The sequence below is a fragment of the Acomys minous genome (genome assembly GCF_964271855.1).
Source record: "Acomys minous genome assembly, chromosome: 4".
NCBI lineage: Eukaryota > Metazoa > Chordata > Mammalia > Rodentia > Muridae > Acomys > Acomys minous.
The window spans coordinates 69,693,944-69,711,334 of record NC_140486.1 but is presented as its reverse complement, the minus strand read 5'-3'; the positions used below and the strand labels follow the sequence as shown (position 1 = coordinate 69,711,334).

The 17,391-nt window shown below is 44.6% G+C and overlaps 1 protein-coding gene across 3 annotated transcripts in view; it reads right to left on the bottom strand.

Moving 5' to 3' along the window:
- Window positions 1-5,231: 5,231 nt before the first annotated feature.
- Window positions 5,232-17,391, bottom strand: part of ZNF521 (zinc finger protein 521) — a 289,791-nt gene continuing 277,631 nt past the window's right edge. For all 3 annotated transcript variants that reach the window (XM_084779755.1, XM_084779753.1, XM_084779754.1), the window contains one exon: window positions 5,232-6,041. In XM_084779755.1, coding sequence (XP_084635881.1) covers window positions 6,012-6,041 — 30 coding nt within the window. In that variant the 3' untranslated portion in view covers window positions 5,232-6,011. The remainder of the gene's footprint in view (window positions 6,042-17,391) is intronic.

Below are 17,391 nucleotides of genomic sequence, written 5' to 3'. Positions count from 1 at the left end.
TCCCACCCCAGACAGGATGTGACTCTTGGAAAGTCAAAAGCTTGGCCTTCTGAGGGAGGGAGCGCTATTCCTCCTGTGATTCAGAAAAGGAGCGCAGAAGGTCCTTGACGGTTCATTGGCAGCAGGAGGATGATGAGCGAGGTAGGCCCTGCTAGGTGACCTTGCCTTCCATTGATTGCACCTGGTAGCTAGTCACATCATTAGATTATTAGTTTTGGGGCCCTAGCCTGAGTGAGGATACATCTGAATGCTCCCATTCCCTATGAGGATGGCATGCTCTGACCTGCCCTGTCTATAGGTGCCAGCCGAAGTGAAGAATCACCAGCTCTCCGGGGCAATGTGCACAGTCATCCTCAGCCTGTGCTGGCTCTTGATCAAAGTGCTCCTGTTCAGAAACACATAGTTGTCTGTGACAGGTTCCCTGAGATGAAAAACATATTCAGTAGCTTTTCCTGGTTCCTAAGTGAGGAGACATTTTCCACTTACTTCTGAGCCCACATTGTGCTGATAAGGTGATGCCCTTCCGAGAGATTTCCCATAAACCTACTAGAAATTTTCCTGATGTGTTTTCCATCCAGAGGAATGGGTATATATATGCCCTGCCTTGCACAACACAGGTGAAAACAGAAAAGAGCTGTGCATTAGCATTCATGGCACCCAGAGATGCGCTGGCCACCGTCCTGTCCTTTCAGTGGTGTGCCTTTTCCGAGACGGTGGCATGTGCTGCTCGGGCTGTTTTTCATAGCTTCCACAGCTGGGAATTCAAGATGCTATACTTAGGCAGAAGTCCATGAAGGAATTAATTGATACGAGCCAGAAGTTGATTGCCATTTAAGTATTCAGCTTCCATCATTGCCAAGTTTCTCTCTTTGCAGAAAGAACTGAGCTTGCCTGCAAACTGGCTCATTCAGGATGTGAGCGCAAGATGGAATGCAACCTTTAATATGCTGCAACACCTGCTTGGAAATAAAGGGGCTCTGTGCTCTTTCCCCTAAGGAGTCGACAGCTGACTTCATTACAGAGGAATCTGGAGTGGTGGTCGAGGCTACTTCTGCCTCTGAGGCTCTCACCCAGCAATGCAGTGCTTACCGGATCTGAGCTTTGGACTCTGCCAGAGATTCCTGCTGCGCCCTCTTTACCCAGGCTCATCTCTCTTCCTTGAACTCTTGTTTTTAGTACCTTTAGTGGAAAACTTCCTCCTGGAGAGGGAGGGAGGAAGAGCTTTGGGCTGTTGGTGCTAAACGGAGGAGGGTTTGCAGGTGTTCTGTAATGGGATCCCGATTCCTAAACTTCCTTTCTCCTGGGTTCTGCTATGCTGTGCCCAACAGGCACAGGAAGATGCAAAGTCAAGGCTGCCACGCTCCATGGAATGGAAGGTGAAGGTTCCCTGGATTCCTTGGTCAAGTTCTGAAACAGACTCAGAACTGCTCTGAGAAGCCAGGCTTAGAGGCTGTGTCACCACAGTCTATCTGGGCTGATCTTCTCGTTATGTTTATTAATCAGCAAGGTAGAATTTCTACCCTATCACCCATTTGTGTGATTTCCAAAGAGTAATACATAGGCCTCCGATAGCAGTGTGGAAGGCAGCAGATCTGATCACATGAGAGAATATTGATTTCTGTTATCCTTGCTCATAGAAGTCTCACTCACTGTGCAGGGCTGGAAGCAGGCTAGACAGAACCCACACTTGGTGAACTTCTGCTCACCTTCATGTGGGATGGAGATAAAGGTCACATGACAACTTCCAATCTGCACATAATAATAAAGAAACGCCACATGAATGTTAACATGTAAAACTCACATTATCATCTAAAAAGAATTGGAATGAGAATTAGAAAAAAGGTTAGTTGATACAAGAGGTTAAAGCTGGCACCAGGAGAAGCAGCCTTGGCCTGGAGTATATCTCATCTGGTCCACACAGTGGTCCTAATACAGTTTGAATTATAAGAAGCAGAATGGATTGCCAGCATTTGGAATTTGGAGCACCCTGAGAGATGAGCGATCTGGTCCAGGGGCCCCATCTCTGAGTTGGACAGTACTCTCTACGCTGCCAGTGATCTCATGGGACAAGATCTCACTGACCAAATTATGAATCCCTGGACTAGTGTAAGGATGACAGACTCCTGGATCATTTCTTCCTTTCCTCCACTATTTATACTTACTATGCTACCTAGTTATCACATTACTTTATGGTTAAAATAATTATTAAGATGCCCAGTTGTAAATAGTGGCACCGAGGGGGGGGGCGCTTAAGCCCCGTTCCACGTGTCCCCTTCTCCTGCGTGTTGCAGAAGTTCTAGTCTTGAGCTAAACACACTCCCCTGTGGTTGGAAGCTTGATATGGTGGTCCTTGTATTTGACTCTTGGGGTCACTGTGGGTGCTTCTGATGCCCAGCTTGTATTCTAGGCCAGCTGCAAAGTTAGTAGCTGTGGGGTGGGACTCCAATAATAGACTTGTTTGACAATCCCCTGGTGATTCTAAAGTTAAAGTTTAGACCTTGGGGTAGGGGAGGGAGTGGAAATCACATGATATTCTCCATTAGAACAGTTTCTTAACCTTGCAATGCCTGACATTTGGAGCCAGGTCATGCCTGGCTCCATCCTGGTACCTGTCTTGTGTTCTGGAGGATGCGTAGGCACATCCCTGGCTTCTCATACATGCATCAGCCCTCTTTCACACAAAAACCACTGCAGCAGGGCCACCCCTGATTATAAAGGCTCTGAGACATCTCTTTTAGCAATAAGTGCTAGGAAAACACTTTCCCTGGAGAAACTGATGTATTCCTTCTGTTCTGGTTAGCTTCCCCCCTTTCCTACCAGGAAGCTCCAAGTCAGTGCTAAGATGCCCTCAAAAGCCAAATCAGAAGCATAAACAGGGCAGCTACTCCTCCCATATTCTTCCCCTGGATTTTGCGTAATGCTAGCTGGTATGCTTTGACTACACAATGCCCCGCCCCCATAGGCTCTTGGTTTGAATTCTTGGTCCTCAGCTGACAGTGTTATTTTGAGTGGTCCTGGAAACTTTGTACGTAGAACTAAATGGAGGAAGTAGGTCATTGGAGGCGGGTTCTTGAAAGCAGATTATCCATAGCTATGTCTAGTCTCCTTCTGTTTCCTGGTTGGTCAGGAAGTGTACAGCTCTCCTCTGCCATTCACCCCAGCCACCACGACATGCTGTGTAAGCACATGAGACCAAATGGACACCAAGTGAACGCCCCGAAACCATGAGCTCAAACCCATCTTTCCTCTTTGAGGTCTTCATACCCTGATATGGCACTTGATCACAGCTACACAACAGAATGCAGACACTGGTATTCTTATTAATCTTTACGTTGTACTTCACCCTTCAGGGATGAGAGAGGTTATATATACAATAATTCACCAAAGCTGGGTGGAAGTGATTATCTGAGCACTGTTTAGCATTTATCATCCAGAGAAGAACTGACTGGCTAAAAGGAACAATGGTCTACCAGTTAGATGTTCCGAAGGATCAATCAGTTAACGAGGCATGAACAGTGCTAGACTCCTGTGACTTCCCAGCTGTGTCTCGGGGAGGCTGACCCAGGTCTGTGCTGCCAGGATGGACAGCTCTGCTTCTTCCTTCCTGAGAACACCACGCCCTGTAGGAGGTCACTGAGAAGCAACTTAGGGTCTGATCCAGGCTTAACACATCACCTGCTTCCTATAAGCCAACAGCTTCATTTTATAAAATATAATCCTCTCATTAATAACCAAAAATGTAAAGCTTTTTAAAAATCATCATTAAGTATGGCTATTTCATCTTAAGTGCAAAGTGTTTTAATTATGGATGCACTTGCATATTCTGAGCATACTTTCATTATTTATGTAGCCAGTGAAAAAGGTTTTTTATTAAACAGTACCCTGGCATTCCATTGTATAGGTGGATGTTTTCTTTGCATTAAAAAGCTAAATACACACACACACACACACACACACACACACACACACACACACGAAACATTATGGTAGGTGTGAATACTTTAATCACTACAAAATACTTGTTTGTGAATGATATTAAAATTTGACAAAAGTTTTTATTTATTTTTTATTGAAAACACAACAAATAATATCATGTGCTTGGTCATTCACACTTCATTTAGTCCATGACTTGTTAATGAGGTAGGGCAGTGGTTCTCAAAGTGTGCTCTTTAACCAGCATTACCCAGAATTCCTAGAGGAGCATAAACTTGAGCCCTATCGAGTCAGAAGCTCTGGGAGCTCAGGCCCAGCACGCCACCATGTAGCAGGCAAGTCCTGCAATGGACTGTCAAGTAGGCTGAGAGTGGAGAACCACGGAGCATTTGGTTGACCCACTGGCGACAGGGCATCACAAATCCATCAGTCCAGGCTGTATTTTCCTTACCCCAAAGCAATAAGAAGCGTATTGCCATTTGCTTGAGATCTTCAGAGTTTCAAAGCGGTCACGGGACTCAGAGTGTGGTAACCATTTTCAGCATGACTCCATGAATGTGCTCCATGCATAGCAAGTCTGTCCTTACACTATTCAGGCTAATGATGTCTACCAAGGTCCAGTGCACACAATGCTATCCTTCTCAAAAAAAATTGCAGAGAATCTCTGTAGTCAGGATCTCCTCTTCTTGAGCACTTTTTGGTAGGCTGTGGAGAGGAGCATCTCATAGAGCCATCCCATGCCTGAGGAAAGGCTGATGACCAGGTCCATGACCTTCAATTGGCCGGTGATGCCAGGCCCGGAGATGAAGCCTTTTGGAGAAGGTTCCACTGGGAGTGGGCGGCAGGACCAGAACTAACAGCCCTCTGACTCGCAGCTCTGCGCTTTGTCTTCTGAACAATGCTGCTTCTTAAATACACATAAGCCAAACAGCAGCTCAAATTGCTGCCATCCGCCACGAGTTCAGATTTGCACAGCGTGACATGAATTGGGCTGCAAATTATGCAGCAAACAGCCATCACATCCATCTGTGATGTCAGAATCCTCAAGTCCAATGTGACCTGGTAGAAGCTAAGACAGTTCAAGCAGGCTGGGTCTGCCTTCTTCCCGTACAGCATGATGAATCTCCTCCGGCTGCACTTGGCCCGGTGTGCAAAGGTTAAATATGATTGAGCCTGTGCCTGGGATCTGCTCGCGAGCAGATTTCATATCCAAGGGTGCAGGCAATTAGATTTCTTTCTCTTTCTTTTTTAATGGTAAGATTAACTAGAAAAGGAAAACACACACATACACTCATAGCTGATGGTAAACTGAATTTATTTCCTCTTGGAAAACAATTCCAGTAATCTCCAGGTTCAGACCGCAGAGTAAACATTGAGAACAGTAACATACAGGTTAGTTCAACCGATTCAAGAATTTGGCTGTGTGAAATCATTAAGGAAAACCTTGAACACTCAAAGCTTCAAATGTAGCCAGGAAAAAAAATCTTTTGACAGTCTACATAACAACTATTGCATATATGGCGAGGCTACCTGTCACACTGCAAGGCTTACAAATATATATATATATACAGGCCGTATCCAGATGTGGGGTTCTGTTCTGTGAGAATGTCTCTTCATGGTTCACGAGAATCTCCAGCAATAAAAAATAGTCTTGGGTTTTAACCGTTGATATAGCAAAAGAGAAATTCTAGGCTTAAGTGTAAATAAAAGGAAGTCCAACCGTAGTCACATGATAACAGTTTGTTTAAGTTCTGTCTTCCTTGAAAACAGTTTCTCTTAAGCCATTTTGTTCACTTTGAACATCTTGCCTGAATAGGGCCCAAGTCCACTTGTCTTTATAAGACCATTTTAGCATCGACAACATAATACATGTGCAACACTTTATGTACAAGGAGTCTATCTGGTGCTCAAAAGTTCCAACACATGAACATCCAACAGTTTTGATAATACAAGTTGTATGATACAATACAATGCTTCTGAAGAATATACATTGACAATGTAAGTTTCGTGCAAAGAGTAAAACATGTTCCCTTTTTGTGCCACAAAAGTCCTTCTCTCCTTGGGAGGCTGTCCTTGAACTAACTGCTGTGTTGGGTCATCGTGTGATTCTGTAGAGAAAAAGAGAAAGAGGGAGAAAGTTACAGGGATATTCTTCCCATTGGTGTGAGCATAGATAAATGCCGGAAGGTACCCAATGAGGTGACCGTGGGGATGCACAGAAATGCATGGGCGTGGATGATGGGGATGCGCAGAGACGCACAGGGATGGATGGCCTCACTGGTTCAGAGAGGCCGAACTGCCTGGGGTTGGGTACAGGTGCACTGAAGCTGTTCTTTCCGTGGAGGAGAGGGAGGAGGCAGAGCCAGGAGGCTCTGGGAGGGGAGATGTTGGTTGTACCATTCCTTTCCTCTGCCAGCCATCACTTCTCCAAATACTCTCCCACCCAGTACCACCTCTGCGGATTCAAACAGGACCCATGCTCCAGTGACCAGGGTACCATTGTGAAAGCAGTTTCTTGACCCACGTATCATTCCCAGTTTTTAAAGGCACGCTTTGCTCTACTCTCTGATAGATGGTGATGTTGACAGCAGGAGCTCTACCCATCCTCACATGTGGATATGGAAGAACAGAGCCAACTGGCTGATGATGGATGGCTCAGGAGGCACCTCCAGTACTCTTGTGAAGGTGGGGGGGTGGGAGCTGTGGCCATGCTGGCGCTCTGCAGGAGATCCCAGCACCCTGTTTTGACTTCCTCATCTGGGTGTTCTTTATTGTCTCTCCTAAGGTTCCTGAGCAGCATTAGGGTGCTCCAAACCCCAGCCACAGTAGCGTGTCTTGTGCCTTTTTTTTTTATTAGATAACTTCTTTACAATTTGTGAGGGGGCGACTGGACCCCCTGTCCAACATATAGGGCTTGAAGGGTCAAAGTGTGTAGACATTCTCCAGCCCCAAGCATGGTGCTAAGGATGATCTTTTTTTTTTTTTTTTTTCTATAGAGATTGGCCACAGGCCTCCAGGTCTTCACTGGAGACTGAGACTGGAGGTGGCCTGAGCTCCCCTCGCTGATTTTCCTTAAGCTCTTTCACTCCCCACTCTCTCCCTCCGATCAGAGCTCTGAAGTCCAGCTTGAAATAAAACTACTTTATGCTTACTAACCCTAAAGCCATTTCTGTTCTCTGACTTCCCAAAGCTCCTGTCCTGCTTACAACGCATTCATCTTAGAAGTCTCGCCTCTTGGTCACCTTATGGCAATTTTTATGTAGCTTCTTGCACTCCTACTACCTGAAACCCTGTGGAATGCTGGTCTCAAGGCCTGACAGGGCCTGTAGCACCCAGTGCTCAGAGATAGCCTGACCAACTGGGTGTGTGATATGGAAAGAGTTTCTGTGTTGAGCTCATCACAGTTCTCATGATCTAAAGAAGAAAGCCATGTAGACAAACGACAATTCAGTGGTGTGAGCAAAAATAATGGAAAGGAACACAGAAACGCCATGACTTTTCCTGTCTCATCACCAGGGAAGGCTTTGCAGCAACAGGGGTAGTAAGCTAATGTTTTCACTGAAACTCCACTGAAGGCCGTAGTGAAGGCAGCAGAGAGAGGAGGTGGGGCAGGGCAGGGAGCGAGGAATCTGATTGGCCAAGATCTTCTAAAGGCTTCTGATGCATGCGTACTGTGTGGAAATAAAAATGAAGGGTAGTTTGGGCAACATTGTGAGGAATTTTAAAACATCACTAAAATGTTCAAAATCGGTCTTGCAGGCGAAGAGGCGCTAAGTGAGTACTGTGGGATTTCTGCTGCCTTTAGCATCCCTGAGGACAGACTGCTGGCCAGCCACTTGCTCAGAGGGATAGGCTGCATGACCAAAGGCTAGGTGGCTGATGATTCCCGACTGGGGCTGGCACACCAGCGAGGGATTGGAGAGACATGGAAGAGGCCTAGCACCCCCTCCGTGTTTCAGATTTAGCTTTTGGATGATGGAGATGGGCAGTGGGAACAGGTCCCTTCCCACCATGACAACTACTGTGTGGTAGGCAGTGATGACTGGGGGTGGGAGACTTCTGGCTGGAGCCCAAACTGCAAAAAAACGGTTCATCACTCGTGACAAGGCAGCTTTGTTTTATTCTGAGCTGATGTAAAGCATCCTTACTCTACTCTCTTCAAAAGGGTGGCTTTTGCCCTTAGTAGAACTGGCCTCAAAGTGCATTTAAGAGTAAACTGTTTTTATGCCAACTCTTTTGTCTGGGTATTGATTTTAAATATGTCTGGGAGGTGTTTTTTTCTAAAGGCATATTAAAAATACTGGTGGGAACAAAAAGTTATCCTAGTTTCTTCAAGATCCACACAGCTCTGATTGGAGGTGTATAAGCACTGACAAATTGAGAACCCCGAACTATACTGATTCTTTTGATATCTCAAAAAGTCAGAAGTGTTTTCATAGAAAGGGCTGAAATCAAAACAAAACAAAACGAAGTCTACCAAAGAAGTATGAAATGGAAGAAATAAAAGAAGCCAGGACATCAGGTAGCTAAAGGAGGGGTGCCTTTTAGTACTTGGTCTTCCCTGAAATTATTGTTTAAAGAAGAAATAATAGTCTTATCTTCATCACATTATGGTGAAGTTTCCTAATGTGGCTCAAACTCACGCTATTCTTTTTTTTTCCTGTTTCTCTGCCATAAATCCAAGTGAGGACCTAGATCCTAACAATCAGAGTAAATATTTATACATCTGTATATATTACACATCTGTATATATGTATGTGTGTGTATATATATGTGTTTGTGTATATATATATTTAAATCATGTTATTGCAGCATACTGAAGTCATTGATACCAAGGATTTATGCCCTGAAGGTTGAGAGAAGCAGATAAAAACAGTTTCATGAAGGGGTAAGAGCAGACTTAGGAAATACACACTTATATCTAAATAAAGCTCCACGGATATGTCTCATCAACAGAAAAGAGGTGGAAAGATGAAGTCCTGCCACAGGGAGATGCCTGAACAAACAGACAGCCTCCATCCTCACTGCGTTAGAACTGCCATGCTGCTGAGGTAAAGGGCCCAGCCACGGGGGTGTAAGGAAGGAAGGGTTACTTTGGCTCACATGCACCCGTGGATCCAGTCATGGCAGCCGGGGTGTGAGACAACTGCCTGCATAGCATCTGTGGTTAGAAGGTACAAGCAATGAATACTGTGTTCAGCTTGCTTTCGCCTCTCTGTTCTGTCTGGGGTCCCAGCCCATAGAGCACTGCAGCCAAGACCTAAAGTGGGTCTTCCCACGCTCGTTAACCTAATCTGGAGAGCACCTCACAAGCATGCACTGAGGCCAGGCTAGCCTAGATGATCCCTCACAGGTGCGCCCAGGCACTTGCCTCCTGGTGATTCTGGGTCCTGTCACATCGACAACAGGTATTGACCGTCACACTCATTTTTTCCTTTTGGCTCCAGCCCAATTAAGGGTCTCCTCCAGTCCTGGCTGCCTACCAGGGCCAGCAATTCTCCTGGTGGGAAGGAGGCATATCCCCAGAGGTCCGTGGGAAATGGGCATATAATCTGTAGAGGTGGGGGAGAAGAATTCCAGATGTTTGTGATACCCTCTCAAGGGATTTCCCTTGAGGATCCCTGGGGTTCCGCTTCCGTACTCCACGTCCCCTGAAAGTACGAGTGTCCTGATGTAGAAGGACAGATGGTGTGTCTGAGCCACACACTCATTCAGTTGTCTTGTAGGTGTGGCTGAGAACAGACATAAAGTCACAGTTTCCAGATGTGGCCTCAGATGTCTCTTTGGAAGGGAAACAAGTCTTTCCATGAGAGTGCTCAGTGGTGGTGTGTGTGTGTGTGTGTGTGTGTGTGTGTGTGTGTGTGTGTGTGTGTGTCTTGAAGAAACCCTAGACATCATTTGCTGGGAAAGGCTGCCAAGATGCAAGTGGAAAGATAAGATGTACACAGGAGAAGGTGGGAGCAGAAGGGAAGCCAGGCAGCAGGCTCGTTTGTCGCCCTGGCAGCAGGCCACACTGCAGAGCCAGTCCCGGGACACCAAGGATGAGGACGGTTAGGAGCAGAAAGCAGAAAGCTCCATAGATAGCCGTCAGATAGCCGTCCCCAAGCCGACCTCTCTCGTGCAGAGTTCTGAGCTCTTTAGGTCTGAAGGAAACCACTTCACTAGAACAAAGCAGTGGGTAATCTCACCCATTTTACGCAGCAATTCGCAGTCCCCAAAGCACTTTAATGCAATGACAGGTTATGAGAAAAAATATCTGTTCCAACGAAGGCGAAGTGTTTTACATAATCGAGAGGAACATCAGAGCAACACTGGTGGAGGTGGAGGGGGGGGACGGTGACAGAAAAGGAAGTGGAGGAGAAGAAAACTTGTGCAATCCCACAGAGAGCCATATTCTACTCTGCAAAAAGCCATCTCCTGGAGACCCCATGTCTAAGTAACTGAAAATTGAAAACCATTAATCCCAGTTATGAACAGTTGTTTTACACGAGGGGAGCTTGTGTTAAAAAAAAAAACCCAACAAACTCACAACATACCTTAAAGCCTAAAAGAAGCTCTATCTAGGCCCCACACTTTAACAGCAAGCTTTCTAGCACACTCTCCTCATTGTAAGGGGCCATTTGGAAGGAGTATGTGTGCTCTTTCTTTTTTTCCTTTTTCTTTTTTTCCCGTAAATGTGAAATTAAACTTAGAAGCTAAAAACCAGATGAGGGCCTTAAAAAGTCCCCCTCCTAGCACTATGTATTTCTTTTAAAATGTGAGATGCCTTCCATTTTACAAGACTGGAATTCTCATTTTGGGCTTGGCACTCTAACAAATGATTAATTCAGTGCCGTCTTTCAGAGGGCTGACCACATTTGCTGGTCAAACGGTTTAATCCTATTTTAAATGGACTCCAAGGAAAATATTTTTAAAATAAAAATAAAAACCCATGATCCTCTGAAACTGTTCACCTTGCAGTTATTTTTTCCCCCCTCCGGTCTGCATGGAAACTTGCATTTCTGCATCTAGAACCATGGTAAAAGTCAGGCTCTGAAGGTGATGCATGTAGAGAAACTGCTTCCTCGGGAGTGAAAATTTTCATTTCCAATCCGCCCCCCAAAAGTGGAGCCCACAGATTGCCTAGACTTTCCCAGTTCTCTGGTAAACACTACACCTCTGGTCTCTGTTTTGTCAACACCACTGAAATGTTAAGTGGTGACAGTAACCAAAGCAGGATGTGAATGGGGGTTTTGCAAACAACAACAACAACAACAACAACAACAACAACAAACAACAAAACAAAAAACTATTGATTCAAATACTTAATTTTTTTTACTTTAAATCGTGATGTATCTATTTATAGGCCCTCTCTGCCAAAACAAATACAGGCGAGCTTCAAGAACCAGGAGAGAGAGCCAGAATGTTATTTTTAAAAAGGAACGAAGAGGAAGAAAGAAGAGGAGCTTTCCCCGAGGCCATGGCGCCTGCAGTTTACACTGTGGTTGGATTCAGTTTAAGTGAGATGCTTTCAAACTGATGAAACCAGAGGCCAGAAACAAAGCGAGGCAGGGGGAAAAAAACAGGGAAATATAAAGATTAAGTGTGGCTGTGTCTTTCAACAGATGGTGACAACGCTGTGGCAACATGTTGGTTTTTTTTTTCCCTTTAGTTGAAGAACACAAACATCCGCAATCAATCTCCCCTGATTAACTAATTATATTACCCTTCCTTTTATCACTTGGGCTGGCCGTTTATCTGCAAACACAGAGGCTAATCAGTATGCGCTCTCTCTCTCTCTCTCTCTCTCTCTCTCTCTCTCTCTCTCTCTCTCTCTCTCTTTATTTTTTTCCTCAGAAGCACACACACAGGGTTTGTGAGCTTTCTTTTCGGGCGGTAAACTGAATTCTACATCACTGTCCACCTTTCAGCACCCCTGCTTTTTCATTATTTATTTATTTATTTTTTAAACAAAAGCAATTGGTTTCCAACAGGCTGGATAATAAGTCTTTTTGACCTGCCTTCTTCTTTGACCCAGAAGGTCACCCCCGTGCTCGGGCACAGAGCTGACTTAAGAAATACCTCCAAGTCCTGCATTTCATCTCCTGCCCACTCAAAATAGAGCTTCCTTTAAATGTGTCTGTACAGGGTCCCTGAAGGCCATAGAGACTTCCCTGTAGTGGGCAATGCAGGGACAGAAGCCTCTGGCTTTATTAATGAATGCAGGCCATTATGAGTCTGGCTGGCTCCTTCCCTGTTCCCAGAAGCATATACTGTACGTGACTTAAAATGCTAGAATATTGACACAAAGCGAGCTGGGCACCTCTAAGGAAAATTACTCCTTGGATATAATGTAGGCTCGTAACAGCTATTAGAGTACAAAATAAAACCCTCTGGGAACAGGCTGACATATACCGCATCCTACCTAGTCCTCAAACATTAGAGGAATTTCGTTCTGAAGGCATTCCAAGGACAGCATTAAACTGACTTTTGTAGCAATCCACAACAGCTTTTTGGCTTAGAGCTTTTAGTACTAAATCTCTGGTTCAAATCAATAGAAGTACTATATCTTCTACATTAATCAATACATTTGGTTCAATACACGTTCTATTAAATTATACTTTCTAATCAAGAGTTTTACATTTCTACCCTCTCTCATTTTCATTCCCAACTTATTCTAGTGCTAGTAAAATAGTTTTGAAAATGTACACAGGGAGTGATGACAGGACTATGGGCTATTGGCTCTGGATGACGGAGGGAAAATAGTCACAAAGGCAAGGGGTGGCCCTCAAGCATTTTAATGAGGTCAACAGGAGAGGAATATTAATAAAGATATGCCTTCAGAGTCCACACAATCAGAGAAGTTCTCTCATACCTTTAGATCTGAATGGATCCCCACAGCCCTGGGATTGGCAGTAAGGATGTTCTAGGAATTGCATCAAAGACCTGAGGCAACCAACCTTCCACTCATGCCCGCTTGACCCCTCATAGTCACTGTACACTTCCTGTAAGGCGAACTCTTGTGCCATTGTTTTTCCAGAGACCCTACCTGTGGACATAACATGATCAATGGTGTTCTTTTATATAATATGTATTATTTTTCCTCAATGATTTGATGACCAAAGGAGGAAGAAGGTAAAAATGACAATAAAAATGCACATCTGGTAGATTTCTCATGCCCATGGAAGTTGATTTTACATGATTTTACATGTGAAGAATTTACTAGAAGGAGGCACTACTCTTTCATTGTAACCCAGAGGTGGCGTTTCGGAGCCCACCTATTATGACTTGCATCTGCCTTTTGTCGATGACACGGATTTTTGCATTTCTGGCTGTGTTTGGAGTGACAGAATTTCTCTCTGTTATTTCACATGGTACTGCCATCATCATTAGTTTGCAGAGACACCGGCACTTTTTTTTTTTTGGCACCCAACAGTTCATGTGGGCCTGGGATGACATCTCAGGGTACTTTCTGGATGGCATTAAGTTATAGTACAACAGAAGTGAAATGGAACCACAGGAAGTGATCAGAATAACACACACCATAACAGACATAACTTTAATTCTGACATTAAAGTTTCTATCTATCATATTTCCCATAGGGAAAGAGTTAGCACTCTGGTGAAGCCCACTGGAGGTCATATTGCATGCTGTTCTTGGGATGTTAACGAGGAAACGTGAGTTGTACTGACCCTGTAGTACTTGAGGAAACTCAAGTTCATGAGCTAGAACTCAGAATGTGCAGGAAGTGATGGTGGAAGTTGGGTGTGAGGCAGAGAAATCTTTCCTGATGGATGGATAAGCAGATGCCACCTCCTGTGCTGGATGTCAAAGAGCCAGCAGGTGCAGAGGACCCCCCAAAAAGCCTTGCCTTCCTACAGAAGCTTCTCAGACTTAGTTTTGCTGACATTATGGGCTGGACAGATCTGGTTTCCCTGGGCACAATGGGAGGTGACATTGGTCTTTACTGTAATGGGCTACAGACATTACTATGCATCTCCAGCGAGACAAATAACTCTTAGGACCACTGCCTTATGCTTTAAAAAAAAAAAAAAAGAACTGGTCCATGGGCAGAGAGGACATGTAGAAACCTTGGTCTGCCATGTGTCAAGTATACCACGAAGGGATGTTGTGATCTCTAAAGTTCATGCTTGAGATCCGTACAATCAGGTTACAAACACAAAACCACCATGAAAAAGATCCAGGTGGTTCTTGTACGTTTATGATTTTTGTACTGGTCTGCCTTCTTAGCTAACTTTTCCTGGTGTGGCTCACAGGCCACAGGCTGGATACACCTTGCTGAGTGTGAGGCAGCTGCTACTAGGAGCTCTTGCTGTTGACCTGTCTTTCCATGGACAAGCTTACTGGGTTGTGATCAAGTTGGAGGTTTTCATTTGTGTTTGTATTGGAAATACACGGAGCTGGCCACGCCTTGCTACTTAGTCTCAGTCTGTAGGATATTATCCTCCATCTTATGAAACTAATGCGTGTACACAGAGACACGTGTATATTACACAGGACTGTACTGCACTGCTCTTTTAAATAATGCCACCGGATAAATGTGGGCAGTTGTCCAGAAATTCTGGACAGGATTCTTCGAGATGCATTAAAAGTGGCATTCTCTGTAGGTGGAACTAAATCTCTCCAGAAATGTTGACTCACTCCTCTATTTACACACAAGCAGCAAAGATGGCTACCCCAGGTCAAGGAAACAACAGCGCTTAGGGGTGCTCATGTTTCGAGTGTCTAAAGTGGCTCAGGAATTAAGCTTTGAAAGTTACTAACTAAGGTGTGGAAATGAATGTCTACTTTGAAAGAACCCGAGATCTACCATAGTGATTTGCTGGACTGTTACTGGCAGGAATTGTGGTACCTCACTATAACATAGCATAGAAAAAAAAAGTGTAGTTCCTCAAGTGGAAGGACTTAAGAGACAGTATCTGGAGGGTATCTCTTAAGAGATGAAGGCTGCTCCCCGCCATGCACCAGGAGAGACAAAGAGACTAGAGCACGGGTCCTCTGCCTTCTGGGAGGGGCTGTAGGCCAACTTCTTAGAGAATCTACACATGCCTGGGGCTGAAGGGTGTAAGATGAGCAAGGAACACAAGTGCCACACAGCAAAAGACAGGCGTCTCAGACATCACAGGATTTGGTGGGGGGCAGAAGCTCAATCAGGCTGTGCAGGCAGGTAACCATCAGTTTGGAAAGCGGCTACATTCAACACATTACAGGCTTTTTTTTTATAGCATCTCCTGTAACTCAGGCTGGCCTCGAACTTCCTATGTATCTGGGAGTGATGAACACACCTTCCTGCCTCTGCCTCCTAAATTCTGGGATTAATGCAAGAGCTTTCATTTTGCTCTTTCTTTAAAACAAAACAAACAAAATGAACTCGCCATCAAGCAATATTTAGCCAATCTGGAAAATTTCACAGTGGTTTATAATGTAGCAAGAACACCCAGCTAATTATCTGGGACTTAATTTAATGTGAGTCTTCAGAAACAAAGACTAATTATTTAAATAATGCAATAAGTTGGAACATATAATAATTTCCAGTATAAACAGTATAGAGAAATAAAACAAGCCACTTCAAAGGCCAAATTATGTTGTTGGGCCACATACGGCAATGTTAACATGAGGACAATTCCATTTTCCAGGAAGACCTTAAGAAGAAGCGTACAAATACGGTAAATTCAGTGCAAAGCTTATGTCTAACTGTTCTGTACCCTGGAAAGGCTTGAAAATTCTTTGCTTTGGAGGGCTGGAGATAGAAATGTCTCAAGGCTAAATGCATGCCTTCCAAGTGGGAGTTCCCAAGTTTGACACCCAAGGCCCTCCAGAAGCCAGCTGTGCCAGAGGAGTGAGTGCATGGTTGTAACCCCGAGCTGTCTCAGATGAGCAAGGCAGAGGGACAAGAACCAGTACCCCACATTACCAAGATGTGATCCCAGGATGTGCACGGTGGCATGGAAGTGTCTTTCTGTCTGTCTCTGTCTCTCTGACACAATAACAAAATTTAAATTAAAGGAAATGTTTTCCCTCTTTAGGACTCATAGTACTTTGCATTGAGAAACACAGGAAGGTTCCAGGCTGGAAGAACACGCTGAAGGAAGCCAGGTGGCCACTGGGAAATATGACAAAGGCATCAAGTGGATTTTTCTTTTCTTTTCGTTTTATAAGCAATCAACAAATTGAGCTTCCTGTTTACCTGCAAGGAGCCAACAGGAAACTGCAACCATAATATACAAAGCGGACAGGAGAGGGGCCAGGCCATGATGACTCTGCCTCATCCCCGGATATAGCGTCTCAGTGTGTTGGAGGACGGAGGCTTTGATGGACACTACTGTCTAATACGATGCTCAGGGACTAAGTCAGTCTTCACAGACAGGTGTGTCCACGCACCGCTTGTAGCTGGGCTTGAATTTTTTTCCACTGTAATGTTTAATTTATCACACTGGTGCTTTCTAAAGCAGAACATCTGTAAACAAGGTTAAGAATGACCTCCCTCCGATTTTACATCCGTGAGCAGTGCCCCCTTTCTTCGTGCTTTAATTTTAATACCTTAAAGATAAATAACTGTGTAAAGAAGAGGGGGAGAAAAGGCTTGTCTGACGTTAATGTGTTAATCTTGGGCGAATACAAATTTCCTTTCTACCAGGCTCTAGGGTGCACACCACTGCCTCTCCATGCTAAAGCTATGTTCAGGCATCTCTTTCCTAGTCAAATACAATTAAACAAACTTCTGCTAAATATTTAACAGCCTTGTGTACTAATTAGCAACAAATAACGCATGCTTAAGTTGATAATTGCTCAGAAATACCCTCTTCCAAGCATTACAGATACGTAGCTCCTCCCTTGTCTCTTGGAACTTGAATCCTGGAAGGATTATTTTCTAATCTTTATTTTTTTTCAAAAGTGGACACAGGGAAATAAATCCTAGTCACTCTCCTTGGCTCAAGATCTCACAGTCAAGTTGGGCTCTCCTGCAGTCAGCTCCTCCTCGCTCCGTCTGCGGCACTTCTGGGGAAGAGATCCACTGAGATTTAGTTAGGGACTGAAGGGTGTTGGAGCCAGGCATTGATTTAAAAACTGACTGGCAGCCTTAGGATTTAAACTCTGGTCCATCTGATTCAAAAGGTCATCTGATTAAAACAGGAAAGGCACTGGGCACTAGTGATTTATATTCAAAGGGTAACCTTTGTGAGGAGGAGGACCCATGACTCTCTCTGCCTTTCAAGTTGATAGGACAGGGTTCCCTTCAACTGAATTCCAATAATTATGAAAAAGGAACGCACTGAACTTGGCGCAACAAAGGCAAAGGAAGTGCCACTAGCCCCCATGCTGTGTGTGTGTTGCACATGGATGCACACACACACACACACACACACACACACACACACACACACACACACACACACAGAAACCAGAAAGGGATATCAGGCACTCAGCTTTTGAAATTTCCACCTATTCCTTTGAGAC